The sequence below is a fragment of the Triticum aestivum genome, chromosome 1B (assembly GCF_018294505.1).
Source record: "Triticum aestivum cultivar Chinese Spring chromosome 1B, IWGSC CS RefSeq v2.1, whole genome shotgun sequence".
Taxonomy (NCBI): Eukaryota; Viridiplantae; Streptophyta; class Magnoliopsida; order Poales; family Poaceae; genus Triticum; species Triticum aestivum.
In genome coordinates, this window is record NC_057795.1 from 476,743,788 (window position 1) to 476,756,941 (window position 13,154).

The 13,154-nt window shown below is 49.2% G+C and overlaps 1 protein-coding gene across 1 annotated transcript; it reads left to right on the plus strand.

The window, feature by feature from the left end:
- Window positions 1-9,524: 9,524 nt before the first annotated feature.
- LOC123132600 (protein NRT1/ PTR FAMILY 3.1) lies at window positions 9,525-12,759 on the plus strand. The gene is made up of 3 exons (XM_044552436.1): window positions 9,525-9,783; window positions 10,257-11,076; window positions 11,402-12,759. Exons 1-3 carry the CDS (start codon window positions 9,693-9,695, stop codon window positions 12,312-12,314), a joined length of 1,824 nt encoding a protein of 607 aa, XP_044408371.1. The 5' UTR covers window positions 9,525-9,692; the 3' UTR covers window positions 12,315-12,759.
- The last annotated feature ends 395 nt before the right edge of the window (window positions 12,760-13,154 follow it).

A 13,154-nucleotide genomic window follows, 5' to 3' on the forward strand; every position in this document is an offset into this window, starting at 1 on the left:
TTACAAATTTACGATCAGATTATTTATGAATATTATTTGAGTCTTTTCTGAACTCTTTTATGCATGATTAAGACAGCTTTGTATTTCTCTTCGATCTATTGATTTGGTTTGGCCAACTAGATTGATTTTTCTTGTAATGAGAGAGGTGCTTTGTAGTAGGTTCAATCTTGCGGTGCCCTCACCTAGTGATAGAAAGGGTAGCAAGGCACATATTTGTATTGTTGCCATTAAGGATAAAAAGATGGGGTTTATATCATATTGCATGGATCTATCCCTCTACATCATGTCATCTTGCTTAACGCATTACTCCGTTCTTGTTAACTTAATACACTAGATGCATGCTGGATATCGGTCGATGTGTGGAGTAATAGTAGTAGATGCAGGCAGGAGTCGGTCTACTTGTCATTGATGTGATGCCTATATTCATGATCATTGCATTGGATATCGTCATAACTATGCGTTTTTCTATCAATTGCTCTACAGTAAAAAAATTACCCACCGGATGCGTTCTTTCAAAAGTGAAGCCTCTGGTAAAATCTATGCCCCCTAGGTCTATTTTTATCATATTATTTTCAGATATATAAAATAAAAAACACAAAAATACCTTGCTGCAATTTATTTACCTTTACTTTATTTTGCATTTTTACTTATCTTTTATACCTATCTCTATTAGATCTCATCCTTGCAAGTGACCGTGAAGGGATTGACAATCCCTTTTTGTGTTGGGTGCAAGTATTTGTTTGTTTGTGTAGGTGTATCTATTGGGGACTTGTATGTTCCTCCTACTGGATTGATACCTTGGTTCTTAACTGAAGGAAATACTTACCTCTACTTTGATGCAACACACTTTCCTCTTTAAAGAAAAAATCAACGCAAACTCAAGAAGTAGCACCGCACCTAAAGCCTCAAGGATCGCCGCCCTTTGACATGAAGAATGAGAGATAAAGAACGAGGGAGAGATGTAAAAACTAGGATAAAAAGTAGTAGATTGATTTGTCGATTGTGTGTTGTGCAATCGGCTGTCACCCCTTACATATATATGAGACGGCTGGACTTCCCGTACAAGAAAAGGTTTCATCTAGTTCTTCCTTACAAGAAAATACATCAATTCACGTCTTAAAACCCTAGTTGTAGTCCAACTCGGATTCAGCCCGGATATGACATGTAAATGTGTCCCCCTCCTTGCTCTGGCTGCGGAATTCACATACGAACTCGGATCAAGATGATCCGGACATCAATTTTACACGACTTGATGAGACTGACAATTCTTCTATTGATCACTTTTCCAAATAAGTCCACCTTGATGCCTTTATGAGTCGATCTTTAGCTTTAGGTCAGAACCCGTCATGGGTTTGACTGGACTGGTCGGTTTTTGTAGCGACTTCGTAGGTCACATATTAACTCAGATGATGATGACCCCGCAAAGTTGACTGTTTGGATGATACACACAACTTCCATGTTGAACACTTTTTCATCCAAAGCCATTTTCTTGACTTTACATGCCCATCTCTTGCTTCTGGTCGGATTAGTCGACAACACTCGGATTTGGAAATCTTTCAATCAGATTTTCATGTGCTTCACTCGGATTATCCGACTAGATTTCTCTAGAGGAAAAAATGTTTTCACTTGGACGACAAATTTTCACTCGGCCGGCAATTTTCATTCGGATTACCCGATTGGATTTTTCAGTCTCACCTTGTTTTGACTCCACGGGCTGCATACGACCTCAGATTGAGAAGATTTATATATGAAAATCAATCTGCTCGACGAGACAAAGACATTGTATGTAGGCAAATCCATTATATGAGGTCGTCTTGGAGGGTTAATCGGCCGAACAGTACTATGAATGTGAAAAGTCAGCATTCCGAGCACAACTGTGGGCCTCGAAATGGGATCGGACAACGATGACCCAAATATCTAAGTTTGTTTATTCTGACAATACGGAACCTTTTAATATTGATAACTTTATTGGTCGAGACCATCATATATATGTTTCTTGTTGCGCCAAAATCTGGTGTCAACACTAGCCTATTGCGGATGGTACCTGCGCAGCGGCGGACAAATGAGAGGTGTGGACAGGCGGTGGAGGACAAGCGGCGTGGAGGCCCGATGTAGTGGTCAAGGTCGCGGAGGACGTTGAGGTCTAGCATGGGCTTGGCGTTGGCGGACGACCGGGGTGGTAAAGCGGCGGCGTCGACAAGAGAGAAATCCGATGCAGAGAAAGAGGAAAAGATGGAGACACGGGACATGGATGGGATTTTGGTGGGCCGTGGATGTCGGAGTCCTACATAGCTGATGTTTGAAATTCTGCGAATCCTTCTAGTTTGCTTTTGATTTTACGGTAAAACAGACATTCGGACTGGTCCGTGGACTGATGTAGAATATTATTGGATGGTGAACTATGTACCGTACGTTTGCGAGAGGTTTGAGGGTGTGCTTTGAAAATGGCGTAAGCGATGGAAAGAGGGAGTACTTAGCAAAATGATCCAAGCATCGGCGTCTAAGCCTGAATTCCGTTTGACTGAGTTAACCTAAAACTTCCCATGGCAGAAGAAATCGACTTGGCCCCGTGTCGCTCCTGCGTTGTTTGGATAGGTGGAACGTAGAAAACCAATTCTCTATAATCCAGGAACAGAGCCTAACATATAACAGAATAAAATCTCGATTGGATGCTCTAACTAATTTCCGTGTTTGGAAGATTTGGTTTTCGGAAACCTCAAAATCCGCGTTTATAGAAAAACGACTATTAGTTGTTTTTGTAAAAGCTTGGTTTGCATATACTCCTATCGCAACTAATCGGTGTCCTCGCGTGCGTCCTCCAGCCTGGCACGGCATGGCCGCCGCCGCGTCACAACTCCGCTGCCTGGTATGATACTCCTCTCGTTCGCCGTCCAGCCACGGCTATGGCCAAGAAGGCATCGACGTGCCGCTGTCTGGTAGGGATGCTCCTCGCGCAGTCGTACTAGTCCTCCGGCCACGACATGGTCGTCGCTAGCTGTTGGCTGGATCTAGGATGATGTGTCGACGCCATCGGTGATGTGCGTCACCTGTGGCATGTCACTGGCTGGTCGGTGTACAGAGATCACATACGGGATGGCGGCCAGGAGCACCCCAACGGCGACGCCACCCTCGGTGAGCTCCTGAAACGCAAGGTCAGCAAGGGCGCGCGCGAGCTCATGCTGGACAAGGACGACCGCACCTCCCTCGAGTCTCTTGACATGTATGGGGTACATGGGACATAGAACACCGAGACCTGGAGTACTTCAGGCGAGTACCCGACGCCGGCGATGGTCGTAAGCACGTACTGGCGGCTGCGCGTGGAGTCGTTCAGGGTCGGTCCAAGGGAAGGCGAGTAATGGCGTCGAGGGATTGAGTACCGAAAACAGAGGAGGAATGGATGTTGGAGCTTGCGGACCGTCTCCAATGGCCAAGTCGAGGAAGCAAGACAGAAAGAGAAGGTCACGGCAAGAGTATTTTATCGAGGGAAGGTCACGGGAGGAGTCAGGACTCGGGAGTAAGCCAAACATATTTTTCTATAAACTGGTTTTACATAAAATAATTTCTAAAACCGGTTTTGCTAAACATCAGCTAAAAACACGTTCTCTATAATCCCATGGATAATCTTTGTTAGCCAAACAACCATTAAAGTCCCCGCAAAAAAGAAAGTACAATTAAAGTGCCAGGGACGAAAACATACGCCGAAATCACTACAGTATTCGACAATGGCACAGCGACGCCACCGTGTATATACCTGTGACCAGCATCGTGCCAGGCGTCTACCGAAGTCGACCACGCCTGTCGTCGCTCTCCAAACCCAAACCCAAACCCAGTCGAGAAGCCGTTGGGGCCATGCCGACCCCAGCCACGTACGGGATTGCCGGTCGCATGCCCCCACACGCCAACAGCAGCTCGTGACGGGTGAGGTCACGCCAGACGCCACCAATTTTGTCCCGCCGGCGCCCGCGAGCCCAGACGTGCATACAGATACAGCGACGTCCCCTCGCGCGCCCGTCCGGCGTGCACCGCCCAGCCCCCGCGCCGCTCGCCACGCACGGCGCACCAGCGCTCTATCCACCCTATCGTCGGCCCCTCTCGTCTCTTTACGTGCGCGGCCGGAGCGAGCCGGCGGACAACGCCGCCGGAGCCCGGGCGCCGAATCTGCCACGTCCGCGCCCCGCCGGTGCCCAACAAGCGGGAAGGCCCGGATACGGGGATGGGACGGCGGATCGCCGTAGATCGCCACCACCGCGCCGCACTGAACACTTGTAAAGCGAGTTCGGTGCCCCAATCATCGAATCATCGAGAGCTCGTGAATGGGACCGGCAGATCGAGATGATCTTGGACCAGCGCGCCAGCCAAACCTTAGCTCGCCGCGGTCGCGGTCGCGCCCGCTGTGACCCGCACTACTGGGCTGGCTACGCCCTTTGATCGGTAGTTTGGCCATGCACGGTGCACCGCGCACGGACATCCCGGGGCGCGCCTCCCATGGTGATGTATTCTAGTGCATTCGTGGAGTATACTACATTGATCACCTGCCGTGTCGGTCAATGATTATCGATTACTATCTGGTTAGTCGTGTGCAAACTGCAATTCGTGTCTTCATCATGGGCTAATAGATTACCGGTAGTAGTACAAGATACGACTATGGTTCTTCTAATCATCAGACGTTAAGAGAGGGGAGAGGATAAGATTTGCAGCATCATTAGTTTTGTTCCGGAGGCCGATAGCCGCCACAACTGCATCATTTCGCACGACCGAAATTTTCAAATGGATGCCAACCAGGTCGACCGGAAGTCGCACAAAGTTAAGGCTCACTGACTGAAGAGAGTGAGGACCATCACCACGACTGAAGGCTGGAGCGACCGGCCTGCCCACCCTAAGCAAGCACGGGCCGGGCGGGCTATCGAGCATTGCGGCATGGGCAACAACAAGCGAGAGCTTGAAGCAGTCAAACCACCGCCCACCCTAAGCACAAGGCACGTGCCTGCCCGGTTGCGCTTGGCAGCATGATCATCCTAAGTTGCCACTAGATGGACTGCAAATGAGTGAGAGAGCGGAATTCAAATTGGCTACGGACGCACCCGATGTGAACGTAGCGATCAATCCTCCTGCAGCGGCCGAGCCAAAAAGACAGGCAACAAGAAGCAATCCTCCTGCAGCGGCCGAGCCAAAAAGACAGGCAACAAGAAGCAATCCTGTCGCACTCAAGGCACACGCGAGAAGCCAGAAATGACAACGTAAACAAGCAGACATGGGTTTGTGGGGCTGTGTCCTTTAGATTCACCCAGTCTTCGTCTCGTGATTTCATGCTAAGATGTTAACGTGAATGGAACACGGTACGACGCACACACCCTGTGCACGATTCTTGTAGCATCCAACGGAATAAAACGAAAATTCTAGGCATGATTGCAGGGGCAATGCGGAGTTCCACTGCCAATCGGTAGGCCGCCAGTGCATGCAAAAAAAGAAAAAGAAAGATGCAGTAGTGTACACACGGTAGCTCGTAGTATCAACTCCTCCCGTGCGACCAGGTTCAGAGTTTATGAGGCCCCGTCGGTTCATCTGATCTGATTTGCCCGTGAGCCGAATCAGCCAATCTCTGGCGCTTGGCAGCACTAGCGTCTGTAAATGCTTGTAGTACAAATCGGAGCACTTCCTGTCCGTTCAATGGAACTTAGCAATTCGGTGGGTCCTTCTCTCGTCTTGTTCACTGGCAGTAAGTTTTCAGTTTTCACACAGGTGACAATAAACTGTCTGCAGCTTGCAAAATACTGAGTGGAAGAATTGCTGACTGACAATGATCAACGTCAAGGTTCTCGGGATGAAAAAGAGATAACCAATATTCAGTGGGGTTTCTTTTTCCCGGAATGACCAGCACATTTTGTTACTTCGGAGGGAGATCCGACGTCTCAATCTAGTCAAACTACTGTGATAGCTAGGCATGGAGCAGGCCCTGTTCGGAACATGGATGTTCTTCATGGCGCTACACTTGAAATTCCAACATGTCAGAATCAGATCGGGATCTCGCATCCTCACCCGTCCCAAGCTCATCCAGCCACAGTAATGGAGTGAGGCCGTCGTACTAAACCTGCACCGAGGACCAGCCCATCACAGTAGACGTACAGGGACTACATAGGTGATAGGCTTGGTTGCCCGTTGTCTGGTATCAGTACCGTCCGTGAGCTGTCCGGTGAACACAGGCTGACAAACAGCTAAACAGCACCACCCTTCTCCGTCGGCATTAACGCGTAGGCGTAGTAGCTTGGATCCACGACGCCGTTGATGTGCATGTTCCGTTTTAGCTGCCGGTTTGGTTACCTCTTCCGGCCTCCCACTCCTGGAAAATCTTTGGAGGTTAGGTTGTAGTGGAGGCGCTTTCGGCCAGTGTTAGTTCAGTTAGGGGAGAGATGGAATGGCCCGCGCAGCGGCAACAGTGGATTTCCGGCCCATGTGTCGGGCGATAGGGATGGGTGGAATCTGCAGCCGACGTGTTTGGGAAGAGTTTCAGGAATATACTTTAAAAATGGAAAATGGTTTAATGCCAGTACAACCATAGAGAGAGATGCCAGCGTTCTAAATCGATTTTTAGTTAATTGAGAAATACTCTCTCCGCCCCATAATGTACAATCTTTTTTGACACTAGTGTAGTGTTGAAAAACATTTTATATCTCCTCCATTCCTAAATATACGTCTTTCTAAAGATCTCAACAAGTGACTACATATGGAGCAAAATGAGCGAATCTACATTCTAAACTATGTATACACACATCCGTATGTGATAGTCCATTTGAAATCTCTAAAAAACAAATATTTAAAAACGGAGGAAGTATTATGGAACACAGTGGTAGATAATTGCTCAATAATTAACCAAAAGTCAGACCCGATCGATACAAACAAACCACATACGAACTACTCACAAAATACGAAACCCCGTGACCACATGGTCGACTTGACAACCAATCCCAACACACAACAATCATAGATCCCCATACACATTGAGAACACCTCGGTCGAAGACGACAAACGCCACCAAACCAGGAAGACATGACAAGCCATGAGGATGATCCCAGTGACTAAGAAACATCCATTAAGAAGCTGCAAATGCCTTTCCTGTGACACCATTCTTCTTGCGCATGGTTCTAAACCCCGAGAGACTTCTTCACCTTCTTGATTTTGCCCCTAGTAGCCTTTTCTACCAAGTAGCAATCAGTCGTCTTGGCAGATCCAGGGCTAGCCGCCTCTAAACTCATGAGTAAATCGCAAAAATCTTTCAGAAAAGAAGCATATAGACATTAAGATTCATGCACACATACATGTTGAACTCGGGAAAGCCATTATTTAAAAAACTCTTTAACTTTTACCGACGGTGTTTTAAGAGTGATGTGTGTAGAGTAAAGCGAGTGGCTAGTGATATCTTTTACCCAAAATGAATGCAGTTGTAGTCTACGGATCGTTCCTTCGCCTCCATAGGTGGTTAGTATGTTTTGGCATTATGTTTCGTCTCTACTTGCAAGTGACCACGCGATTGCGGCTCTTTAATGTCTGGTGCACCGAACTCGCGTAGCACATTTTTAAATACTCAGGAAATTATGAAAATAAATGAACATATACATACAACATCAATATATTTTTTCATAAAAATTTGAATCAAAATTCAAAAACTGGATTAAAAAAACAAAATGACAAATTCGACATTGAATAGACATAACATAAGTTGGGCTTTAGGTTTGGCTTATTACCACATTCATGTCAAATTTATTTTTTTTTGCATCTTGAGCAATGTCTCCAATTTTGGTATGAAATTTTGTGACAACAAGATTGTTTTCTGATATTAAAATGTGTCACGGCATTCGGCGCAACGTTGGGTTGGGCTAAACTATGAGTGTTTAGCTCAACAAGGTCACGGTGTCAAAACAATTGTTTGAAAGTGCATGCTTGGCACGGCTGTGGTGTTGAGCTAAACTCTTAAAACTTCTTATTATTTAAACTCTGAGTCTAGTTGTGCTCTAGTAGTACATGGCAAAGTCGGGAACTTAACTCTGAGCAACCATGAAAACCTTTAGTCATATCTACTCAAAAAGTGAGAAACAAGGCAGATCGAATAACCTTTGACGTTGTCAAATTTCCGGAAACACAACCCCTTTTTTTCCCTGGATGAATGCAAATCATTCGGCTGGCACTAAGAGCATCTACAGCCGGCCCCCCAAACCGGCCTCAAACGCCCGGGCCACTGATCTAATAGGCACTTGAGACAAAGGTTTTAAATTTCTGTTTTGATCTAATGGCATTTTTTGTGTTTGTTTTTTGTTTCCATGTGCAAAACACCGTTGATCGACAATTGGAATTGGCAAACATATGTTTCTAGCGGTATCACTCTCATGATGAGATACACCATTGGTTTACATTTTGTGTACTTATCAAGGATGTTATCTGGTTGTCACTATCATTTTGTATAAACACCCTGTAATGTGTCACTTAGTCTCTGGACCCTTTCTATGTAAACGACTTGCTCTAATTATTATCAATGGTCTTTTGACATGTGGTATGTGTTGCTTTCCATAGAAACAACATGTTGTAATCCTGATCCATCAAACTGTGTTAATTTTTATCCATTTCTTTGTGTTAAACTGGATGCATCTCAATCATATTGTGCAATGTCATTCCACGAGGCGTACTCCCTAGCACCATTTAAGATATTGTAATGTTCTACAACTCGCGGCTGGACTGGGCAACTGCTCTATCAATCTGACTTGTTTTTGGCATATTAGACTTTGTCTCCTTTGTAATGAACTTATTGACATGGGCCATCACTATGGCTTGATTATGTAGTATGAAGTGGATCTTTATGCTTTGTGATGAAATGTTATAGTTTGGGTCTGGTTTTGAGCTCCACTTTATCAAAATACATGGTTTACAAGCATGGATATATGTGATGATTTCTTGAGTGATTAACCATAGTTTTGTATTTGGTGTGCTGGACCGTTGGGATGGGCAGAGCAATTTCAGTTGAATCAAGATATTTTTTGCTATATCGTGAATCATGATCTTATGAACCACCCTATTGGATATTGTTTCTTTATACTGAATCATATATCTCCTTGCTTGAGATGGACCAAAAATAGAGTGTTGGACAGGCAACGCGCCAAGAAGCGCTTTCGATCTCAAATTGATTCTGCCTTATAGTCTCAATATGGATTACTATTGACTTAGCATTACTTGCTTGACAAACCATAAACCATTGGGACCGCGTCTTCGCGGCAAGGCTTGACGCGATCCCGATCTAGTGGATAGTGCTCACTGCGACCAGACCACTGCCACGTTTAATTTCCCAGCCAGCGTTCCTTTCTTTCTTCTTTTCTAAAAAAGAATCCAACAAATGCCAGATCGTACACTCGGTTAATTGGTCTGAACCAACAGTGCACAGTGACAGGTGGGGTGGTCGGCCGCTGCGATGCTTTGCTGCCCCTCCCTCCCGCAGGCTCGTCGCGCCTATATATACGTGGCTCCATCCTCACATCACATGTAGGGGCATGTGAAGAAGGCCAGTGCCGCACACTCGCATCCGGCCTTGCTCTGCCCGCCCGCCATTGCTCCAGAGCTCGGCACCACACCACCACCTCGCCGGGTCCATTGTCTGCAGCAAGCAGCAGCTCGAGCGTTCATCAGATAGCTGTCCATAGTCCCACTCCGCCATGGCGACCACGCCGCCGGTGGGCAGGGACAGGGATGGGGGCCGGAAGAAGAGGAAGCAGGGCGGCTTCAAGACCATGCCCTTCATTCTAGGTGAGTGAGAGCTGCTTTGCTTGCACTAACATTTGCTGTCGGTACGGTAGATTCATCCTGAATATAATCTGAGGAAACAAGCCAGCATTGTAGAGTCCATCCTATCTTGTAAAGTTCTCGATCTGGGCGGCAACTTAAGGTCGCATCCAGCGAAGATTACGAACTGGAGCGCTTGTGACGACTTGCATTTTATATGATTTTTTTCACTGTACGAAGACGTACGCCTCTCTGCCTTTGGATATCTTGACCAATTTCCTTAACGTAGTTGGTTTCTTGCTTCTTTCTGTTGGCAGTTCAGCTTCTTGCGGAAAATTTCGCACCCGTTTCCATTGCCAGTTTGTCGCACCTAAACCAAAATTTAATGATGTGCGTTGGCAAAAACTGGAGTAGACAAACAATTGGACATACGTAATTCAATACATGCATGAGTTTTTAATTCTCCCCTCATCACTTTTGCTATGTCCGTGCTGCAGTGAACGAGGTGTGCGACAGGTTCGCCACGGCCGGCTTCGGCGCGAACCTCATCACGTACCTGACGCAGCAGCTGCACCTGCCGCTGGTGGAGGCGTCCAACACGCTCACCAACTTCGGCGGCACGTCCAGCCTCACGCCCATCCTCGGCGCGCTCGCCGCCGACTCCTTCGCCGGCCGCTTCTGGACCATCGTCGCCGGCTCCGTCTTCTACCAGCTCGGCATGCTCGGCCTCGTCGTCTCCGCGCTGCTCCCGTCCCTCCGCCCCGGGCCCTGCTCCCCTCCCGCGACCCCGTGCCGCCGCGCCAACGGGCTGCAGCTCGCCGTGCTCTACGTCTCGCTGCTCTTCACGTCCCTCGGCTCCGGCGGCATCCGGCCGTGCGTCGTGGCGTTCGGCGCCGACCAGTTCGACCAGCAGGAGCAGGAGGACGAGGAGGAGCACCGTGGTGGTGGGGGCACGGAGGCGGTGGCTGGGAAGAAGCGGCAGTACTTCAACCTCTACTTCTTCACCATGGGGTTCGCGGTGCTGCTGGCGCTGACGGTGGTGGTGTACATCCAGGAGAACGTGGGGTGGGGGTGGGGGTTCGGGATCCCGGCCATCGGCATGCTCGTCTCCATCGTGGTGTTCGTGGTCGGCTACCCGCTCTACGTCCGGCTCAAGCCGGGGGGCAGCCCGTTCACGCGGCTGGCGCAGGTCGTGGCCGCGGCGTACAAGAAGCGGCGCGCCCCGCTGCCGGAGGACCCCCGCATGCTGTACCGGGACAAGGAGCTCGACGCGCTCATCTCCACCAACGGCAGGCTCCTGCACACCAACCAGCTCACGTAAGTGTCCCCGCCGTGCCGTGCCGTTTCGTTATCGCTGGCTTATCGTGCATGTGTGGCTCGGCGCCGGCGTGCACGAATTGTGCTAGCCATGTCGGCTGCTTTTGGTGGTGGTTACATTATCAGTGCACAAAGGAAGAAAACAAACCAAATAAAGCAAGAGCGCGTACTGCTTTAGTTTAAACTGCGCCTCCTTCTTACCAGTTTTGTGCCACGTACGTGCTTCCACTAGCTAGCGTCGATGGAGACGTGCACGTGTGCACGTACGTACGCCTGCGGAGCTCCTCTGATGGATGCTTGCATGTTGCCGTGTGAATTGGTTCAGGTTCTTCGACCGGGCGGCGATCGTGACGCCGGGGGACACCGCCGGCTCCGGCAAGCTGGACCTGTGGCGGCTGTCGACGGTGCACCGCGTGGAGGAGCTCAAGTCCATCGTCCGCATGCTGCCCATCTGGTCGGCCGGCATCCTGCTCGTCACCGCCGGCTCGCACAACAACAGCTTCACCATCCAGCAGGCGCGCACCATGGACCGCCACGTCACCCAGCACTTCCAGATCCCGCCGGCCACCATGTCCATCTTCACCACCACCGCCATGCTCGTCACCCTGGGCCTCTACGACCGCGCCTTCGTGCCGCTGGCGCGCCGCTTCACGGGCCTGCCGTCCGGGATCACCTACTTCCAGCGCATGGCCGTCGGGCTGGCCATCTCCATCCTCAGCGTCGCCACGGCGGCGCTCGTCGAGGCCAAGCGCCGGGGCGTCGCGGCGGACCACGGGCTGCTGGACACCCCGGCCACCGTCGTGCCGATGAGCGTGTTCTGGCTGGTGCCGCAGTACGCCATCCACGGCGTGGCGGAGGGGTTCTCGTCGGTGGGGCACATGGAGTTTCTGTACGACCAGGCGCCGGAGAGCATGCGCAGCACCGCCGCCGCGCTCTTCTGGCTCTCGGCCTCCCTCGGCAGCTACATGGGCACGGTGCTGGTGACGGCGGTGCAGAGCGCCACGCGGGGCAGCGGCGAGTGGCTGCAGGACAACATCAACCGGGGCAGGCTGGACGCATACTACTGGCTCGTCACCTGCCTCATGGTGCTCAACCTTGGCTACTACCTCCTCTGCTTCCACTTCTACACCATGAAGCCACTGGAGGTGGCGGACGACGACGGTGACCACGAAAAGGATTGCGAGCTGTCCTCCGTCCACAAAAATGGCAACGGCGGCGCCGCCGGCGGGTTGGTATAAGATCGAGTAGAGGGAGGGTACAGTAATTACGGGGAATCTGGTTTAAGCACTAACTAACTACAGTACACATGCAATGCTCAAAAAAAAAAACTACAGTACACATGCGTGCACAACCGTTGCAGCTTCCAAATGGCCTTGGAGCTAGCTAGTACAGTACACTAAGCATCCCGTGACAAGATCCAGTTGTGGAGATAATGGTCCTGATCTTGTCGCAAAAGAAAGAAAAAGAAGATCATGCAGCAAAAGGCAACCATGATATTATAGAGTATCTCTTGTTAATATGCCTTCCTGGATCATCTTGTTCACTTTAATAATTGGAGTAAGACGACGAGGGCCAGGTCCCTTGTTCTCTTGTTCAGGTCACATGTAATTTGCACGCAACTGCGTGCGTCTGGTTGAACCATTAAAGAGCTAGTATAAACAAGAGCAAAATCCAGTGATCGCATGCAATGGATTTACTCCCTCCGTTACAAATAGAGTACTCCCTTCCTTCGAAAATACTTGTCATCAAAATAAATAAAAAAGGAACAATCTAGAACTAAAATATATTTAGATACATCTCCTTTTATCCATTTTGATGACAAGTATTATTCAGTTGGAGTTAGAAAAAGGTTGGACTTCTATCGGTCACGTTTCTTCTGGCAGAGCGATGAAATTAAGAGAAAGTACCGTCTAACCAAATGGGATGTCATCTGCCGACCAAAAGACCAAGGGGGTCTTGGGGTTGAGAACCTTGAAGTTAAGAACATATGCCTTCTCAGTAAGTGGCTATATAAGTTATCTGCCGAGACTGAGGCAACTTGGGCGCAGATTCTTCGTAACAAGTATCTGTACTCTAAG